General features: G+C 34.7%; 1 protein-coding gene across 1 annotated transcript; it reads left to right on the top strand.

Moving 5' to 3' along the window:
• Positions 1 to 12,330: 12,330 nt before the first annotated feature.
• Positions 12,331 to 14,123, top strand: LOC142979343 (clavesin-2-like). Its single transcript, XM_076124202.1, has one exon. It carries the CDS (start codon positions 12,442 to 12,444, stop codon positions 13,438 to 13,440), a length of 999 nt encoding a protein of 332 aa, XP_075980317.1. The 5' UTR covers positions 12,331 to 12,441; the 3' UTR covers positions 13,441 to 14,123.
• The last annotated feature ends 633 nt before the right edge of the window (positions 14,124 to 14,756 follow it).

Here is a 14,756-nt window from a genome sequence, read left to right as displayed (position 1 = left end):
TGCTGGTTCTAGGAAAAATAAAAAAAAAATTCCATGTCACTTAGTTCAGCAATAATAGTCATTTTTCAAAAAAGTTGAAATTCCACACCCTTGGTCGCATTTTTAAGTCCTGTGATCACCAATGTCACAATTTCGCTGTGTTTTTTTGTATTTCGTGATCTTCATTAAATATGCTATTAATCATAAAACAAATTAATGCACAAAACATTGTTCATTTCATAAAAAAAGTTAAGTTTTAGTGAGTCATGGTTCTCAAAAATATCGTTAGTTAATTTTGACGCTTTATATTGAGAAAAAAATGTACTACACTACCCTTGGCAAGTTATTTCAAAAGTTGGCGCATTTAATCAAGATTTTAAAATGGTGCAACACTTGCCACTTTTCCCGCCACTAAAAATGATATTTTTATTTGAACGAAGAGTATCCTCGCAAATGGATCGGACGCAGTGGTACAATTTTATCGCCTCCTCGTTCCCCCGATCTAAATCCAGTAGATATTTTTTACTGGGAATGCATAAAAGAAAAAGTCTATTGGAAATCAATACAAAATCTATCAGAACTTCGCCAGGAAAATGACACAACGTCGGAGGAAATAAATGCAAGGAATTTTGCTTGAGTGGTGCAAAGATCTTTTGTACGCCGTTGCAGAGCCTGTATTTGTGCCAGAGGAAAGCAATTATTTTTAGTAAAGAGGTAATTGAGTCAGTCCATACCAATATTTAATGTAATAAACATAATAGGTAATAGTAATAAAAAAAAAACAATGAACGAACCATCGTTCTTACTTAATTATTCTCCTTAAACTAAAGTAATTCCGAATTGTTTTCCTCCGGCACGAATACAGGCTCTGCAACGCCTTACAAAAGACCTTTGCACCACTCAAGCAAAATTCCTTGCATTTATTTCCTCTGACGCTGTGTCAATTTTCTGGCGAAGTTCTGATAGATTTTGTATTGATTTCCAATAGACTTTTTCTTTTATGCATTCCTAGTAAAAAATATCTACTGGATTTAGATCGGGGGAACGAGGAGGCGATAAAATTGTACCACTGCGTCCGATCCATTTGCGAGGATACTCTTCGTTCAAATAAAAATATCATTTTTAGTGGCGGGAAAAGTGGCAAGTGTTGCACCATTTTAAAATCTTGATTAAATGCGCCAACTTTTGAAATAACTTGCCAAGGGTAGTGTAGTACATTTTTTTCTCAATATAAAGCGTCAAAGTTAACTAACGATATTTTTGAGAACCATGACTCACTAAAACTTAACTTTTTTTATGAAATTAACAATGTTTTGTGCATTAATTTGTTTTACGATTAATAGCATATTTAATGAAGATCACGAAATACAAAAAAACACAGCGAAGTTGTGACATTGGTGATCACAGGACTTAAAAATGCGACCAAGGGTGTGGAATTTCAACTTTTTTGAAAAATGACTATTATTGCTGAACTAAGTGACATGGAATTTTTTTTTTATTTTTCCTAGAACCAGCATGACTTGGCCTTTCATCCTGTCTCGGATTATCGTTGAGTTTTGGGACACCCTGTATAATGTTTTCACTGACTGGAACTAAAGTTTATAGCCGAGCAACACAACGGTAGGTTAACGATCTCGTCAGAGCTGTTAGCTGCTATGCCATTGTCAGTTTCTAGATTTGCGGTGAAACAGTTTTTGAACCTCGCACGATGCTTCAGAAATCTTGTTACAGGGCTTTCCAGCTGTTATTAATTAATGCAATAATTAGTAACAGTACCGCTTTCGGCTTTTACATGGCATTAAAATAATTTTTTGTAACTTAAAATAAATGTTGTTTATCGGTGATGCATTCAGCGAAGTTCGAAAGGAAATCAATCGTTTCTAAAGTGAAAGATCTTTATTTTTGCCTGATTCTAAATGGTCTATTTTAAAGCTTTGCTGGGTATAAAATAAAATTTGGGAAAAACAGAAACACTATTTTATGACATAATTAATACGAATCTCAGGTAGAACCTTTTGCACAACTGTAAAGTTGTATGTATACCTCTATATAGAATGGCCACCGAAGGGTCTAACATTGCATTTAAAAAGCACATGACCTGCGTGACGAAAAGGTCACGCAGTCGAATAAAAATAGACATAACTTATTTATTTTCAGTGTCTATACTTTAATTCTTAACTTTATGCGTTTTATCGTTGGGTCGCGTCATTGTATGTCTTAGATACAATCATAGGCTACCTACTGATCCCACTAATAGAATAATACGTATTTATTCATCGTCTCGTACAGTACAGATAAATGTCGATCAAAAAGGCACCGCGAAATTGATTGCTTCTCCATAAAAGTATATTTTTATCGATTCAAGTTTTAAACAACAAAGGTAGAGTCATAATGGTTTTATTTATGTTCCCGTTAATACATCTGCTGTAAAACTAGTTTCTCAACTACTTTGGTGAACTTTAATATAAGTATTTTACATTTATTGTTGAATATCTAGGTTTGTGGGTCTTTAAGAACTTTACGTACATTCGTTATTAATTGCCTAGCTATCGACCGGGTTTACTTGCTCACTGTGTTACAAATTAATACCGATTTAATAGAGAAAAACAATCATTGGTTTGATTATTTCTAAGCAGTCGTCCTATCTAATTCTAAAAAAAGTTTCATGTTTAATACTAAACTTGATTAATACGTTTTACAGATTGAAAGATAATTAATATCTTAACTACAAAAAAATCGATTACAAATAGAAAGGAGCTGTTGTTATTGTAATTTATGTTAAACGCATTTTAATTCATATTAATCGAGTATTAGCTTGATTATAATCTAGCTAAATAGTGTAGTTAATAGCTAGTTCAATGGTCGTAGATAGGCTTGTAGCGTAGTACCAACATAATGAACGATTAAGAGATATACAATAATGACCACAGTTGGTACTATTGTGGCTAACAGGATTGCCGATTGCAATCCAATGCATTGTATGGTAGGAATTGCATGCGTGTTAAATGGCGATGTCGTCAACTCATTAATATACATCTAAAAATAATTAAATAAAACTTAGAAAGGTTCTTTAGTTTTAACTTCTTCCACCGCGGCCTGAACCCTAGGAAATTACTTTTCTACCACGATATTGCAACAAAGTCCGGGACAAAGGGGTATAGCGACAATACTTAAGCTTGCTTTCTGATAGCTCTAGCTACGCTTTCAAATCTTTTCAGTAGGTAAGTACTTAGTTATTTGTTGTTCAAGAATAAGATCAACCTTTAACAAAGAGCAACAAGTGTTCGCAAAAGTTAGATAGTGTCTTATGGATGTACTATATTGAATGAAACTTGATAAAAAATGAAATCCTGGGAACAAAATGTCTCCCGATTATTGTCGTAAGCAACAAAGAAACAAAAACATTTATATTTAATCTGTAGTATGCTAGTAAACAGTGTAAATATAGGTTAGTTTTTATTCCTATTTTTATCGGCTCACACAAAGCCATGTCGGCTTCCATTACAAGTTTCAAACTTGTTTGGGAAACACTAAAGAATCCTTATTCTTCAGCGAGTTGTACAGGTTTGGCTAAGTCGGATCAATTTCCAATCAGAAAAGTTACGTATAATTCTAGCCAGTTTTTGTTACCTTTTCGCTCACCAAGAGGAAAGTTTTTGCAAGTTTTGTTATAATATTTTTGTAATCGACTCGCTACAAGTGATGCCGGGATTACACGGAATTGATAAATGATCCGCGAGGGAGTCAACGTCAACTATTTATTATAATAAATCACTTGGATATCTTAGAGAAAATATTCTCTCTTTACTGTTTTAAAGAATTTTTCACAGCTCTTTTCTCATAAACATAATGCATTTTTATAAAAAACTTGCTTAAATGTTCGGTATTGCTCCTTATAAAGGTACGTTTTTTTTGTAGTGTATAATTGTAAGGAAAACTGGTGCACAAACCATAATAACATGTAATCCTACGTAAAGCAACTCATGTTATTGACCACTTCATAAACTTAACAAGTCATCTACAATGTTGCAAGCAATATTGATTTCATAAGGACCCTCGAACAAAAGTAATGATTCGGTACGTGGTTCTTACAGTGTATCCCGCGAGCCCTAACTATTGATCAGACGAAAGTATGCGAGTGGAGCCTATATTTATCGGAGCTCGGAACCGGCCCAACAGCCTTGCCGGCTGTGGAGGCCGCTTTTTGTGCAACTCAACGGTTGCTACGTATAATAAACCCCCATATAGCTAATGACAAGTTTGGCAAGTAATATCACCCGTAATGTTGTTAAATCTGAATAAATAGCGACCAAAAATGATCGATAATTATAAAATTAGAGTTATTATTTGGTACAATTGTGTTTATGTAAAGTTATACTTATTTCGAATGATGTTCTTCTTACAAATGGAGAAGAGCGTGAATATAGACAGGCGTGAACAACTTTTAAACACACTTTCAATTGAATAAATTGTTACACAATAGCGTGCGTAGGATAAAGATTAGATCTAAATGAAGATTGGCAGCCATTTAGTCTAAGGTGGGAAGAAAAAGCGTGTTCGCGTGGGCGGTTATTGATAACTTTTAATTAATGAGTGAGTTTATGTACGTTATCTATGGTATTGACGGGCGACGAACATCAAAGCCACATTGCTTGCTTGAATGCGCGCTCTCTCCGGGTTTCACGGGAGGTATGAACATTTGCATGCAAGAGTATTTCAACTCGATTATAATTAAGTCCATCAGATAAGATAATGCATTCTAACCTCGTAGTGGATCGGTGCAGGGAATAGATTAACATCAAGTTAAATACAGTGCAAGAATCGCGATCATCTAGATCACCCAGTATGTAAAGCATTTGAAATGTTGCACCAATTTGTAGTTTCACTTTGTATATTAGAAACGGTTGTGCAGCACCTATTGATGTCGTATTGATTAACATCATGACCGAACTGAATATGCATATCATGCTTTGCAAATTCCAAGGTCAACATCAAAACAACTTTTATTTCAATGTGATAAAAGTTATTTTTAAAATCATAAAGTTTCTGCACAAGTTCAAGGCGAGAGTCAACTGAGAATGTCTCTTTGTTATCTATGAATCGCTTAAAAAGCTGCAAATTGGACAGGTTTCGCAATGTTACGACATACATTATATTGTTATTTTAAGCAAGTCCATTTTTGATTATCTAAATAGATAAGTATGTAGAATCCGTCTAACCTAAAAGCGAAGGTCATTTTAGCATATGAAACATTGCTATAATGAATACATTGGAATAGCTAGGTACGAATATTTTCACACTTACATCGGAATTATTGGTAAGACATAAGAAAAATAGATAAGGAAAACAAAATAGTCTTGCCATATTTAAAATGCGGAAACCATATCCTTTACAAATAAAAAAATGTCTGTAGTTTTTTAAAAGTTTACTTGTTTGATTTTTATATGATGTTACTTTATTACTGGTTTGAGAATATTTTAAGCATGATAGTATAGTCGCCTGAGTCATTATATATATTTGACATTGAGTTAGTATTCTCTTAAGATAATTATAATTTGTTGACAAAGGTTTAGCCATTAGCTGCACTTTCTATTATCTTTCTCAATGGAGTTACATAGATAACAGTATCTTCCTGATACTAAAAATACCTACATAGTTATCTGTTATATGATTTATTATATGTATATTATATAAGTTAGGCTTTGATTAAGGCTAAGGTTGGATTTAAGACCAATGCCAACTTTATAGCTCTTGCTTAGTAACCAAAAACCCGATGTAAATATAATATAGGCACACGTTTGCTGTAGTTATAAGTTATGCACAGATGCAAGCGGGAAATAATTCACTCCTCTGAATCGAAATGCAGACAAAGCCGCGGACATAAACTAGTACAAGAAAATAATAATACATTTCCAAACAAGTTATACGTAAGTTGCCATTAATACGAACCGTATATCGAACACAAGAACAAGTAAGTTTGTATTTAATTGTGTTTGTAAGTAAATCTATGAATATAGACTCTTTTCTATATTAAATTCTAAGACCTAAAATTATCTATACCTACTAATATTATAAAGCTGAAGAGTTTGTTTGTTTGTTTGAACGCGCTAATCTCAGGAACTACTGGTCCGATTTGAAAAATTCTTTCAGTGTTAGATAGCCCATTTATCTGATAGCTATATATCATCGCTACGCTACGACCAATAGGAGCAGAGTACCAGTAAAAAAAGTTACAAGAACGGGGAAAATTTTAACCCATTGTCTCTTATGTGACGCAAGCGAAGTTGCGTGGGTCAGCTAGTGTGCTATATAATCATTTCAGAATATCATAATTTTCGGGTAAGTATAGGTATGCGTATAAAAATGTTTTAAGAATATAATTTATGAACTTAGTTGCTTATATTGTAATATCGTGAAGAACTTAAGTCAGTATAATAGCCTTTATTGAAAACCGATGTAAACGCAGCATGAGACTTGTAATATTGGAAATGAACAAGTCACTGATAGCGATAATGTCAGCTTATCATTATTTATCTCTCGGAATCGATAACGATACGTTTTGTTATATACTCGATGTGTTTGCCTAACATTATTTGGATATTTGCTGAGTAAATGTTATGCAAAAGGACAGGGAAGTTTGCAATGTGTTAGCAAGGTGAAAATATGACTTGTTGAACTGTTAGTTTTGTTATATGTAGTTCATTGCTAATTTATTTTCTTTGCTCTCAAGCTTTACCCTGTTGGTAATATTATCTCATTGTAATCTGAGATTTTGTGTTTTTACTAGTAAAAATCTAGAATTATAAGGATTAGAGAATGAAGTTTAAAGTCATATTAAGCATTTAATTAGGATACTGTGCTTCTAGTTTGTAGAGTCTAATAAAAAGGGGAGCATACAAGCGTATGAATTTCACAAGGTTATTTCACGTCACGTGATGCTAAAAAAACAAAGACAGAATCTGATGCAACTTAACTATGTGATGAAATAAAAATCATTTATTTATCCTCATGATGACAAACAAAAATTTTATCTTATAAGCAGTTACCTACATCAATTTTCTCCTCAATATAATATTATCCCTTAGGTATATCGAACCATGTGGCAATACCTATATTATGTTCTACCAAGAGAAGACTATGATTATTTTATGTCAAATGACTCATTCGAGAAGGACCTTATACCTTTTTATAAAAAAGTTACTACACTAGGGACTCACGTAGACGATGATTGCTTGTTTTTTACAGGTTGTTTTTATACTCAGTAATCAAATATCTTTTTGCCTATTACACAGAGCCATTACATTTTTTCTGAGACACATTGTATAACAACAAATTAGATCACGACTTCTCTGGAAGGGCCGCGTGTTCACTTCTTGGTATTAAGCGCGATTCTTTACAGTCGATACTATCAAGTATCGAGAGTTTGACATTTAAAATATACTGCAAAAAATAGTAGATTTTCATACGAAATTTCTCTATAGCTGTTTTTTTTAACTATAATAATATAATAGTATGTATGAACTTGTAATAAAATATTTTCTCTACACAAAAAAGCTCGATATTTGGGTACCTCACGAGCTCACTGAAAGAAACCTAATGAACCATTAAAATGCCTAACGTTTCGGCGCAGGTTGCACTCGCCGTGGTCCCAGGCAGTTAACGTATTCTATTATACATTAAACATGCAACGCGAGAGTTTAAAAGTTATGACCTAATGAACCGTGTATTCATTTTTGATTCTTGAAGTCAAAGAGATTTAATTCTAAGTTCATACACTACAATGCGAAAAGACTTATTCCCTGACATAATATAAGATAGTGGTAGAGAATCGTCTACTTGTCATTTATTGTAGGAAATGTCATGATGATTGGTCGATGTAAACAATATTGTATTAGTATTAGATATATGAACAGATAAAGATCATAGTGCCGGATATTTCCAACATCAGATAATTTTATTCAACGATTTTTTTACAAAGTCATTCTGTCTAGTTGTTGAAACTTCTCAAGAAAATTACGAATAAGTTGAGGGATAGATCCTTTAAGGATAGTATTTATCACGAAATTTGTACATAAGTAGATCATAACTGGAAAAGAATCCTCTAGTAGTAAGTACTGTATTAAAAAAACGTTATATGTCATACTCACTTGTCCAAATGATTGAAAAAGGGAGAGGTCCGATTTCCCTTCATGTATTTTTCCTTTTTTATGAATATAAAAAAATATAAAAAAATGTCTCACCTATAACAAATCATTTCCCCTTTTCAGACGTAATGAGGATTAAGGAGGTATTATTTCTAAAAAATATACCTCGAAACTTGATATCTTTTTAAAAAGTATGTGTATATACGATTTGGAAAATGTAACAGTTATATAACTTTCATACATGTGAGTGTAAGTAATAATATTTGATGTGATTGTAGTTTGAAGGCCGTTTGTTCAGTACTAAGTATTTTGATTCAGATTATGTTTGATAAACGACATTGATTGTAGTGAACTAGATTTAGTTTATTCGTTTATAGGCTTTCTGTCGTAAATCTGTTTTAAGAAGGGTTTTGTATTTAATAGCGTAGTAATTTGCTTATTGTTTAACCTTCTTAGTTGAAAGGTCAATGCCTTTATAGTCGTGGTTATTGAATTTAATGTTAATAGGCGCAATCCTATTAAGAAATGACTCATTTGTTTTGTCGTATTACCTTTAGTTGTGAACACGTGTGAAATGTTGACAAATAAAACTATTTTAATAGCATGCACGATTTATTGTTCTCATAAATATGTTAAAAGTACTATGGTCGAATGGTTATGTTAGAAGAAATAATTTTATAATTTGACATATGATTTTGATGATCGTAGTGCAGGCGTCAATACTCATAGACATTTTGAAGAATACCTACTTGAATATTAAACAGTATGGAATATTGAAAAATACTGTAGCGTCTCACAAATACGAGTTAGTATGATGGATGAGGTGCTCGCCATGACTCTACTTGTCGCATTGGGTGTCATATATTCGGTATTATATTAAACCAAGTAACAAATTCTCCTAAGTAAGCGTGGTAGCAGAATAATCGGAGTGAGATTCAGAACCAAGAAAAGGTATTTTTGCCTTAAAACTATAACTAGCATCCATACAAAAAGTGTCAAAAACCAATATAATAATATTTACATTGGTAAGATTCTCCGATCTACATAGTTAAACTTGATATTGATTTGTATGTCACTGAAGTATCAAACAACACAATTGATTTAGTCCAAGATTCGTAACTAATTCAAGATATTTTTTTAAGGAAAAATTTTAAATGATATTCAATGATGCAAGTTCTCAGAATCACCATATTTGGTTTAAGATTCTGTATGTGATTGTGACGAGATGTTTTTCGTGTGACGTATAAATGTCATCGGCATACGAATTTAATGTCTCCACTTTGGTCGGTAATTTATGTGAGAGACTGACATGTGGTCGCAAAGTAAGGGCACGTAAGTTTTTACTGCAGTTGTTTATTGAAATTATCTTTAGTATATGATAACAATATACAAGTATATTTTCATGAGGAGCGTTGTGCAGTATATAAGACAGCGCGCGGAGATTGTCGGTTCGATGCCCAAATATTCGTATGTTCTACGAATGATGCGAACGTAGACGAATAGAATATATTATAAATTGTAATGAAGTACTTGTATAGTATCGACAATTAAAAGTAATAAAGACTGTTATAGTATATGTTATGTTATACATACTCGCGTAGACTGAAAGGCCTAACCGCCCCCTATTTATGCTAGAACACCCTTAGAATATAAAAGTAATTACTGAAATGGAACTATTACAACCTTTTGTTTTTGTTATTATCATCGAGACTTCACTCTACAGTTAAAATGTATTCTAACTTTACGTCGCAACAGAGTTTTTATTCCTTAGAAACAAAGACAATTAAACAAAGTTATCTCTTATCTTTCTACTTTCGTACACACAGTTAAAGTTTTTTTTACTTAGAATAATGGTTAATGCAAAGCTATTACCTGTCGCCTTGACGACTGTTCCCTGTTAATTCATCACGTTAAGTGAAACTTGTTTTCTTAAGTACAGTGGCAATCACCTCAAACGTCAGTTAACGATTACTCATCTTTTATCGGCCGTACTAGGGATTGGTTAAGCGTTCTTACTCTGAGGCTTTTAGGGACGACTTTCCTATTGTCAAGATTCGTAGATAGTTAAGTGTATTTAACTGACAATAAAAAACAAACAAACAGATTTCCAGATGAAAAGTATCTAAGATTGGAAATACAATGCTATTATAGGGTAGCAGAAGTCGTAAGCTTGCAATTAGCTAGTGATAGTACTCAGGATATCCCAATCTTATTAAGAGAGGAGACACGTGCCCAGCGGTGCTTAAGTAGTTAATGACTTAAAATTCAAAAGTATAGCTGAGTGATAGAGACCTAAGGTGAACTAAAGAACCTCATAATATTTGCCTACGATTTCTCAACATAAACCAGCAGTCAATATCGAAATCGCATTACAATATCGGACAATAGCACAGTGAATTCACAACATTGCATTGTGCAGTAGGCTAATGTACAGAGGTGCTATCAACATATCTCGAGTCCAGTGCGTCTATTTTTACTCGAGCGTCCGCCGGCCTAGCCGAGTCATAGGGGCCAACGACCATGCTATGCACCGACACGGTTAATTTTTTAAAAGTCATTGCCCTTATAGTAATTATCCAGATAAATAACATGATACATTTCCTTTTAAAAGGTGATAAATGTCTAAACAGGATGTCCACGTCGAAATATTTTTATTTTGGGCTAATTAATAGGCTTGAAAATCTATATAGTTTTGTAATATTTAATTTACTATTATGTATATTATAATAAGAAGAATATTTAAATGTGGTTCTTATTTTATTGCTAAAAATAAAAAAACGTTGATTTATTTGTTGTGATGACATTGATGTCTTTTTTATAGAGACAGTTTATATTTCTATTACAACACTTACACCGTGCGTATGTTAATTATTTATTTGCGTGGTCATGATATTATAAGTTGATTCTTAAAGAATAATTAAAAAAATTACTCTAATTTTCTATTCGTTCATCCGTAATTAAAAACAATCAAGATTTTTTATTAACGTTCTGCGCATAACAGGGGAATAAATTTCGCTCAAATATACATACCGATTATATCATGCATACAGTAAATAATTATTTTATACAGCTGTCAGTAACGAACTTACGACCTACAAGTGCAGTAAAAGTAATAGAAAATAACAGGAACAATCGACGGTAACGAGTATTAATTATGAATGCGGCATAAGTAGTAAGTGTTGCCTGTTACGGCAACTAGTTATACGATAAAGTGAACAAAGCGCGGACGTTATACGATTTTCGGCCATCCGTTTATACGTTACGTATAAGGCTTCATAGAAATAATTGTTACAAAGCGTGTTGCTATCTCTCTCTCGTCTGCGTTTGCCGTCTCTTGCGCACGGCGGCTACGTCATCGCAGAAACCAGCCAGCCAATTGACCGGTATACTGCCAACCTTCAGTTTTTTTTTATTTATAACTCGCTCTGCCTCGGCAAGTTATGCTCTGTTTAAGCGACAGTGTCTTTTTACTGGTCTGCAACTCGCATAGGACAGTAGGCGCTGGCTCTTAGCCCGATACAAACCTCTACAATTGCACTTTATAACTTCGAGCAACAGGTAAAGATATTTCACCCACGAGTCTTATTAATCAGAGAAGAAGTCCTAGCCAGAATTTTAAAATGTTATACTTATAGTAATTTTTGTTAGGTTTATAGATTCGAGTCAACCAGTTTATTACTATGAAAAGTAGAGATGTTTTTCTTTTAATTTTTGAGGCATTTTTGGGTAGATAGTAGTTAGTAGAGTACCTAGTTTTTTAGTACCTAGGTTAACAATTGTGAGGTCAACTTTAATTTGGAATGCTTTCGTTGTAAACATGAATGAATAACTATGACTAGCTATAGTATTTCCTATAGTTAAAACATAAGTTGATAATCAATACGTTGATAAGGAACAGATAAAACTGTTTGTTCAGATAAGGAAAAGTCCCCTATAAATGGTTTAGTTTCGTTGCTAATATAGTGTACATTGTACATACATGTAACAATAACATTGGAGTTAATAATATATGCATAAATGTGGTATCAAGTTTAGAATATGAGGAAAATATAACCAATTTATTCAGATGGTTTGGTTACAGTTCACGTAGTGTACAGTATTTCTAGCAACTTAGAGAATTCTTTGTTTATAAGGCGAGTGAAGCTAGTCGAGTAACTATCGCGTGTGAACGAGGCATTACACGGTTTAATGAACGAGCGGTGATGGCGGCGGCGTGCGGCGCGAACTCGGTGCGCAGTCGGCCCCGAGCACCAGGCGGCGCGCGCGCAACTGCACGTTACACCAGTGAAAGGACGCATGACTCACACCAAAACCAGTCATGAACGAGTACGCCGAATACGACTGGAAACTGCATCAGATGCAGAATGAGCGGCTTTGTGAAGTATCGAGAAAACGACTCACGGATGGCGATAGACAACGAGCTCTCGTCGCCTTGAAAGACACCGTGGACTCGAGCCTCAACCTCGCCCTCCGAGACAAAAGTAGATGCCAGGACGACAACTTCCTGCGACGTTTCCTATACGCACGCAAACACGATGTGCAGCAGAGTTTCGAGCTCCTAGTGCGCTATCACCAGTACCGGCGCGAGCACCCCGAGCTGTGGGCGACAGCAGATGGTGGTGTGCTGCGCGCGCTCGCCGACGGTTTGCCCGGCGTGCTGGCGCAGCGAGACCGGCGCGGACGATGTGTGCTCCTCATGTTCGCCTCCAATTGGATTCCCAGCGCTTGTCCTCTGCTTTCCGTCTTCAGATCATTATTACTCACCGTCGAACGCACTCTCGATGATGTTCAAAATCAGGCCAATGGGTATGTTATTATAGTGGATTGGACAGAATTTACCTTCAAGCAATCGTATAATTTACAAGCCAAAGTGTTGAAAATGATGATCGATTGCCTACAAGACTGCATGCCGGTCCGTTTTAAAAGCATTCATTTCATTGGTCAGCCTTGGTATGTGGAAACAGCTCTCGCTGTAATAAAACCGTATCTTAAGACGAAGACGCGAGAACGCATAGTGTTGCATGGAAACAATTTATCGACGCTTCATGATGCTCTACCCTTGGATATACTACCAGCGGAGTTGGGAGGAGAAGGCCCTTCGTACAATTCGGAACTTTGGCTTCAAGAGTTTTGTAGAGGTGAAAACATAAGCCCTGCACCTATAACATCAGGAACAACAACAGTTGTTGCACCGGTAGAAAACGATCCCCCATCTGCTAAACTGGACAAAGCTTATAAACAAAAGGATAATCCAAACTTTTCTTTCCACGGTAATGAAAAAAGTGCAAAATCCGAGTTGCTACGTGATAAAGATTGACCTTAACGCACGTTGTGGTTGCAGCATGGTTATTATAATGGACACAAAGGACGGTTCTGTTCATGGAAACGCAACTAGTGAGTGCATTCACGCGCTATGGTATATATTTTGTGATATCAAGTGTATTTTTTAATTTAAGGCATCGAGACTGCTTAGACGATTAGAGTTAATTGCTTATTAGGAGTGTAGAACAATAAGTCTTTAGGGGGCTGGAGTGCGGTAATGACCTCGAACAAGGGATTGAAATTGGGTGACGATTCGTGTATTGGTTTGTGGGCATTTAACAAATGAGTCAAGCTCATTTTATAAGCAGTGGGAGGCATGAGGTCGGCGCATCCCCCGCGTCCGGCCGGTCGGCGGCGGCGCGGGCGCAGGTAACGGTGCTCAGCTCTCGTTTCGTCGCATCCGTTAGGGATGATCGATATTAAGAAAACATCGATGTTGACATCGATGTTAACATCGAACCAAAAGTATCGATGTACGATAAACATCGAACCAAAAACATCGATATTTGTAAAACATCGATGTTTTTTTAAAAATAAAATGAAAGCGTCTATTATATTTATGAAAATGATGTTTTCTTATTGTAATAACAAAAGTTAAACAAAAATATTAACAATCCCAGTATCTTTTGTCGACTGCGACTGAGACTGACGCGAACATTGAATTGACGCAGACCTGACACTGACAGTATTTTTTTTTATCGGTCAAGAAATGTAATGAAGTAACTATTCATACGGCATCATCCGATTTTATTGACAATTAGTGTCAGTCATGTAATGTAGTGCATCCGAAATACGCTAGATGACGCCCAATTTTTTCTTTTTATTATTTTTTTATGAATATAAAACATCGATGTTTTATAATCATAAAACATCGATGTGTCGATAATATTGAAGTCGTAACATCGATGTTAAAACATCGATGTTTTCCAGCTAAACATCGATGTTTATTCAACATCGATATATATCGATCATCCCTAGCATCCGTTCGAATCACGATTGCGGCCGCTGAATCTCGATCTACATCCACATAAACTTGCATACACATACTAAGCTTGTGTTTTTCGTGTTATTTATTCCATACACTAATCAGTTCTTATTGTTACATTTAAAAGACCTACTTCAGATATCACTATTATAGTTGTAGATAGTTTTGCTTTAACCATGTGAGGCTTATTGCGCATTTACTATTATGTTTAAGTCCATCTTTAAAAAATATGTGATGACAATGCTATTTATAATAAGTGTCTATTGTCTCGTAATCGGTTTTTGTTATAGTGATTCGATTGTGAATAGAAAACAGTATTAAATTAT

The sequence above is a fragment of the Anticarsia gemmatalis genome, chromosome 16 (assembly GCF_050436995.1).
Source record: "Anticarsia gemmatalis isolate Benzon Research Colony breed Stoneville strain chromosome 16, ilAntGemm2 primary, whole genome shotgun sequence".
NCBI classification, from domain to species: Eukaryota; Metazoa; Arthropoda; class Insecta; order Lepidoptera; family Erebidae; genus Anticarsia; species Anticarsia gemmatalis.
The sequence above is the reverse complement of the archived record's forward strand: the minus strand, read 5'-3'. Positions and strand labels throughout refer to the sequence as shown.

Bases quoted from the DNA above. Each gene is read 5' to 3' on its own strand.
- LOC142979343 (XM_076124202.1), top strand. From the start codon at position 12,442: ATGAACGAGTACGCCGAATACGACTGGAAACTGCATCAGATGCAGAAT.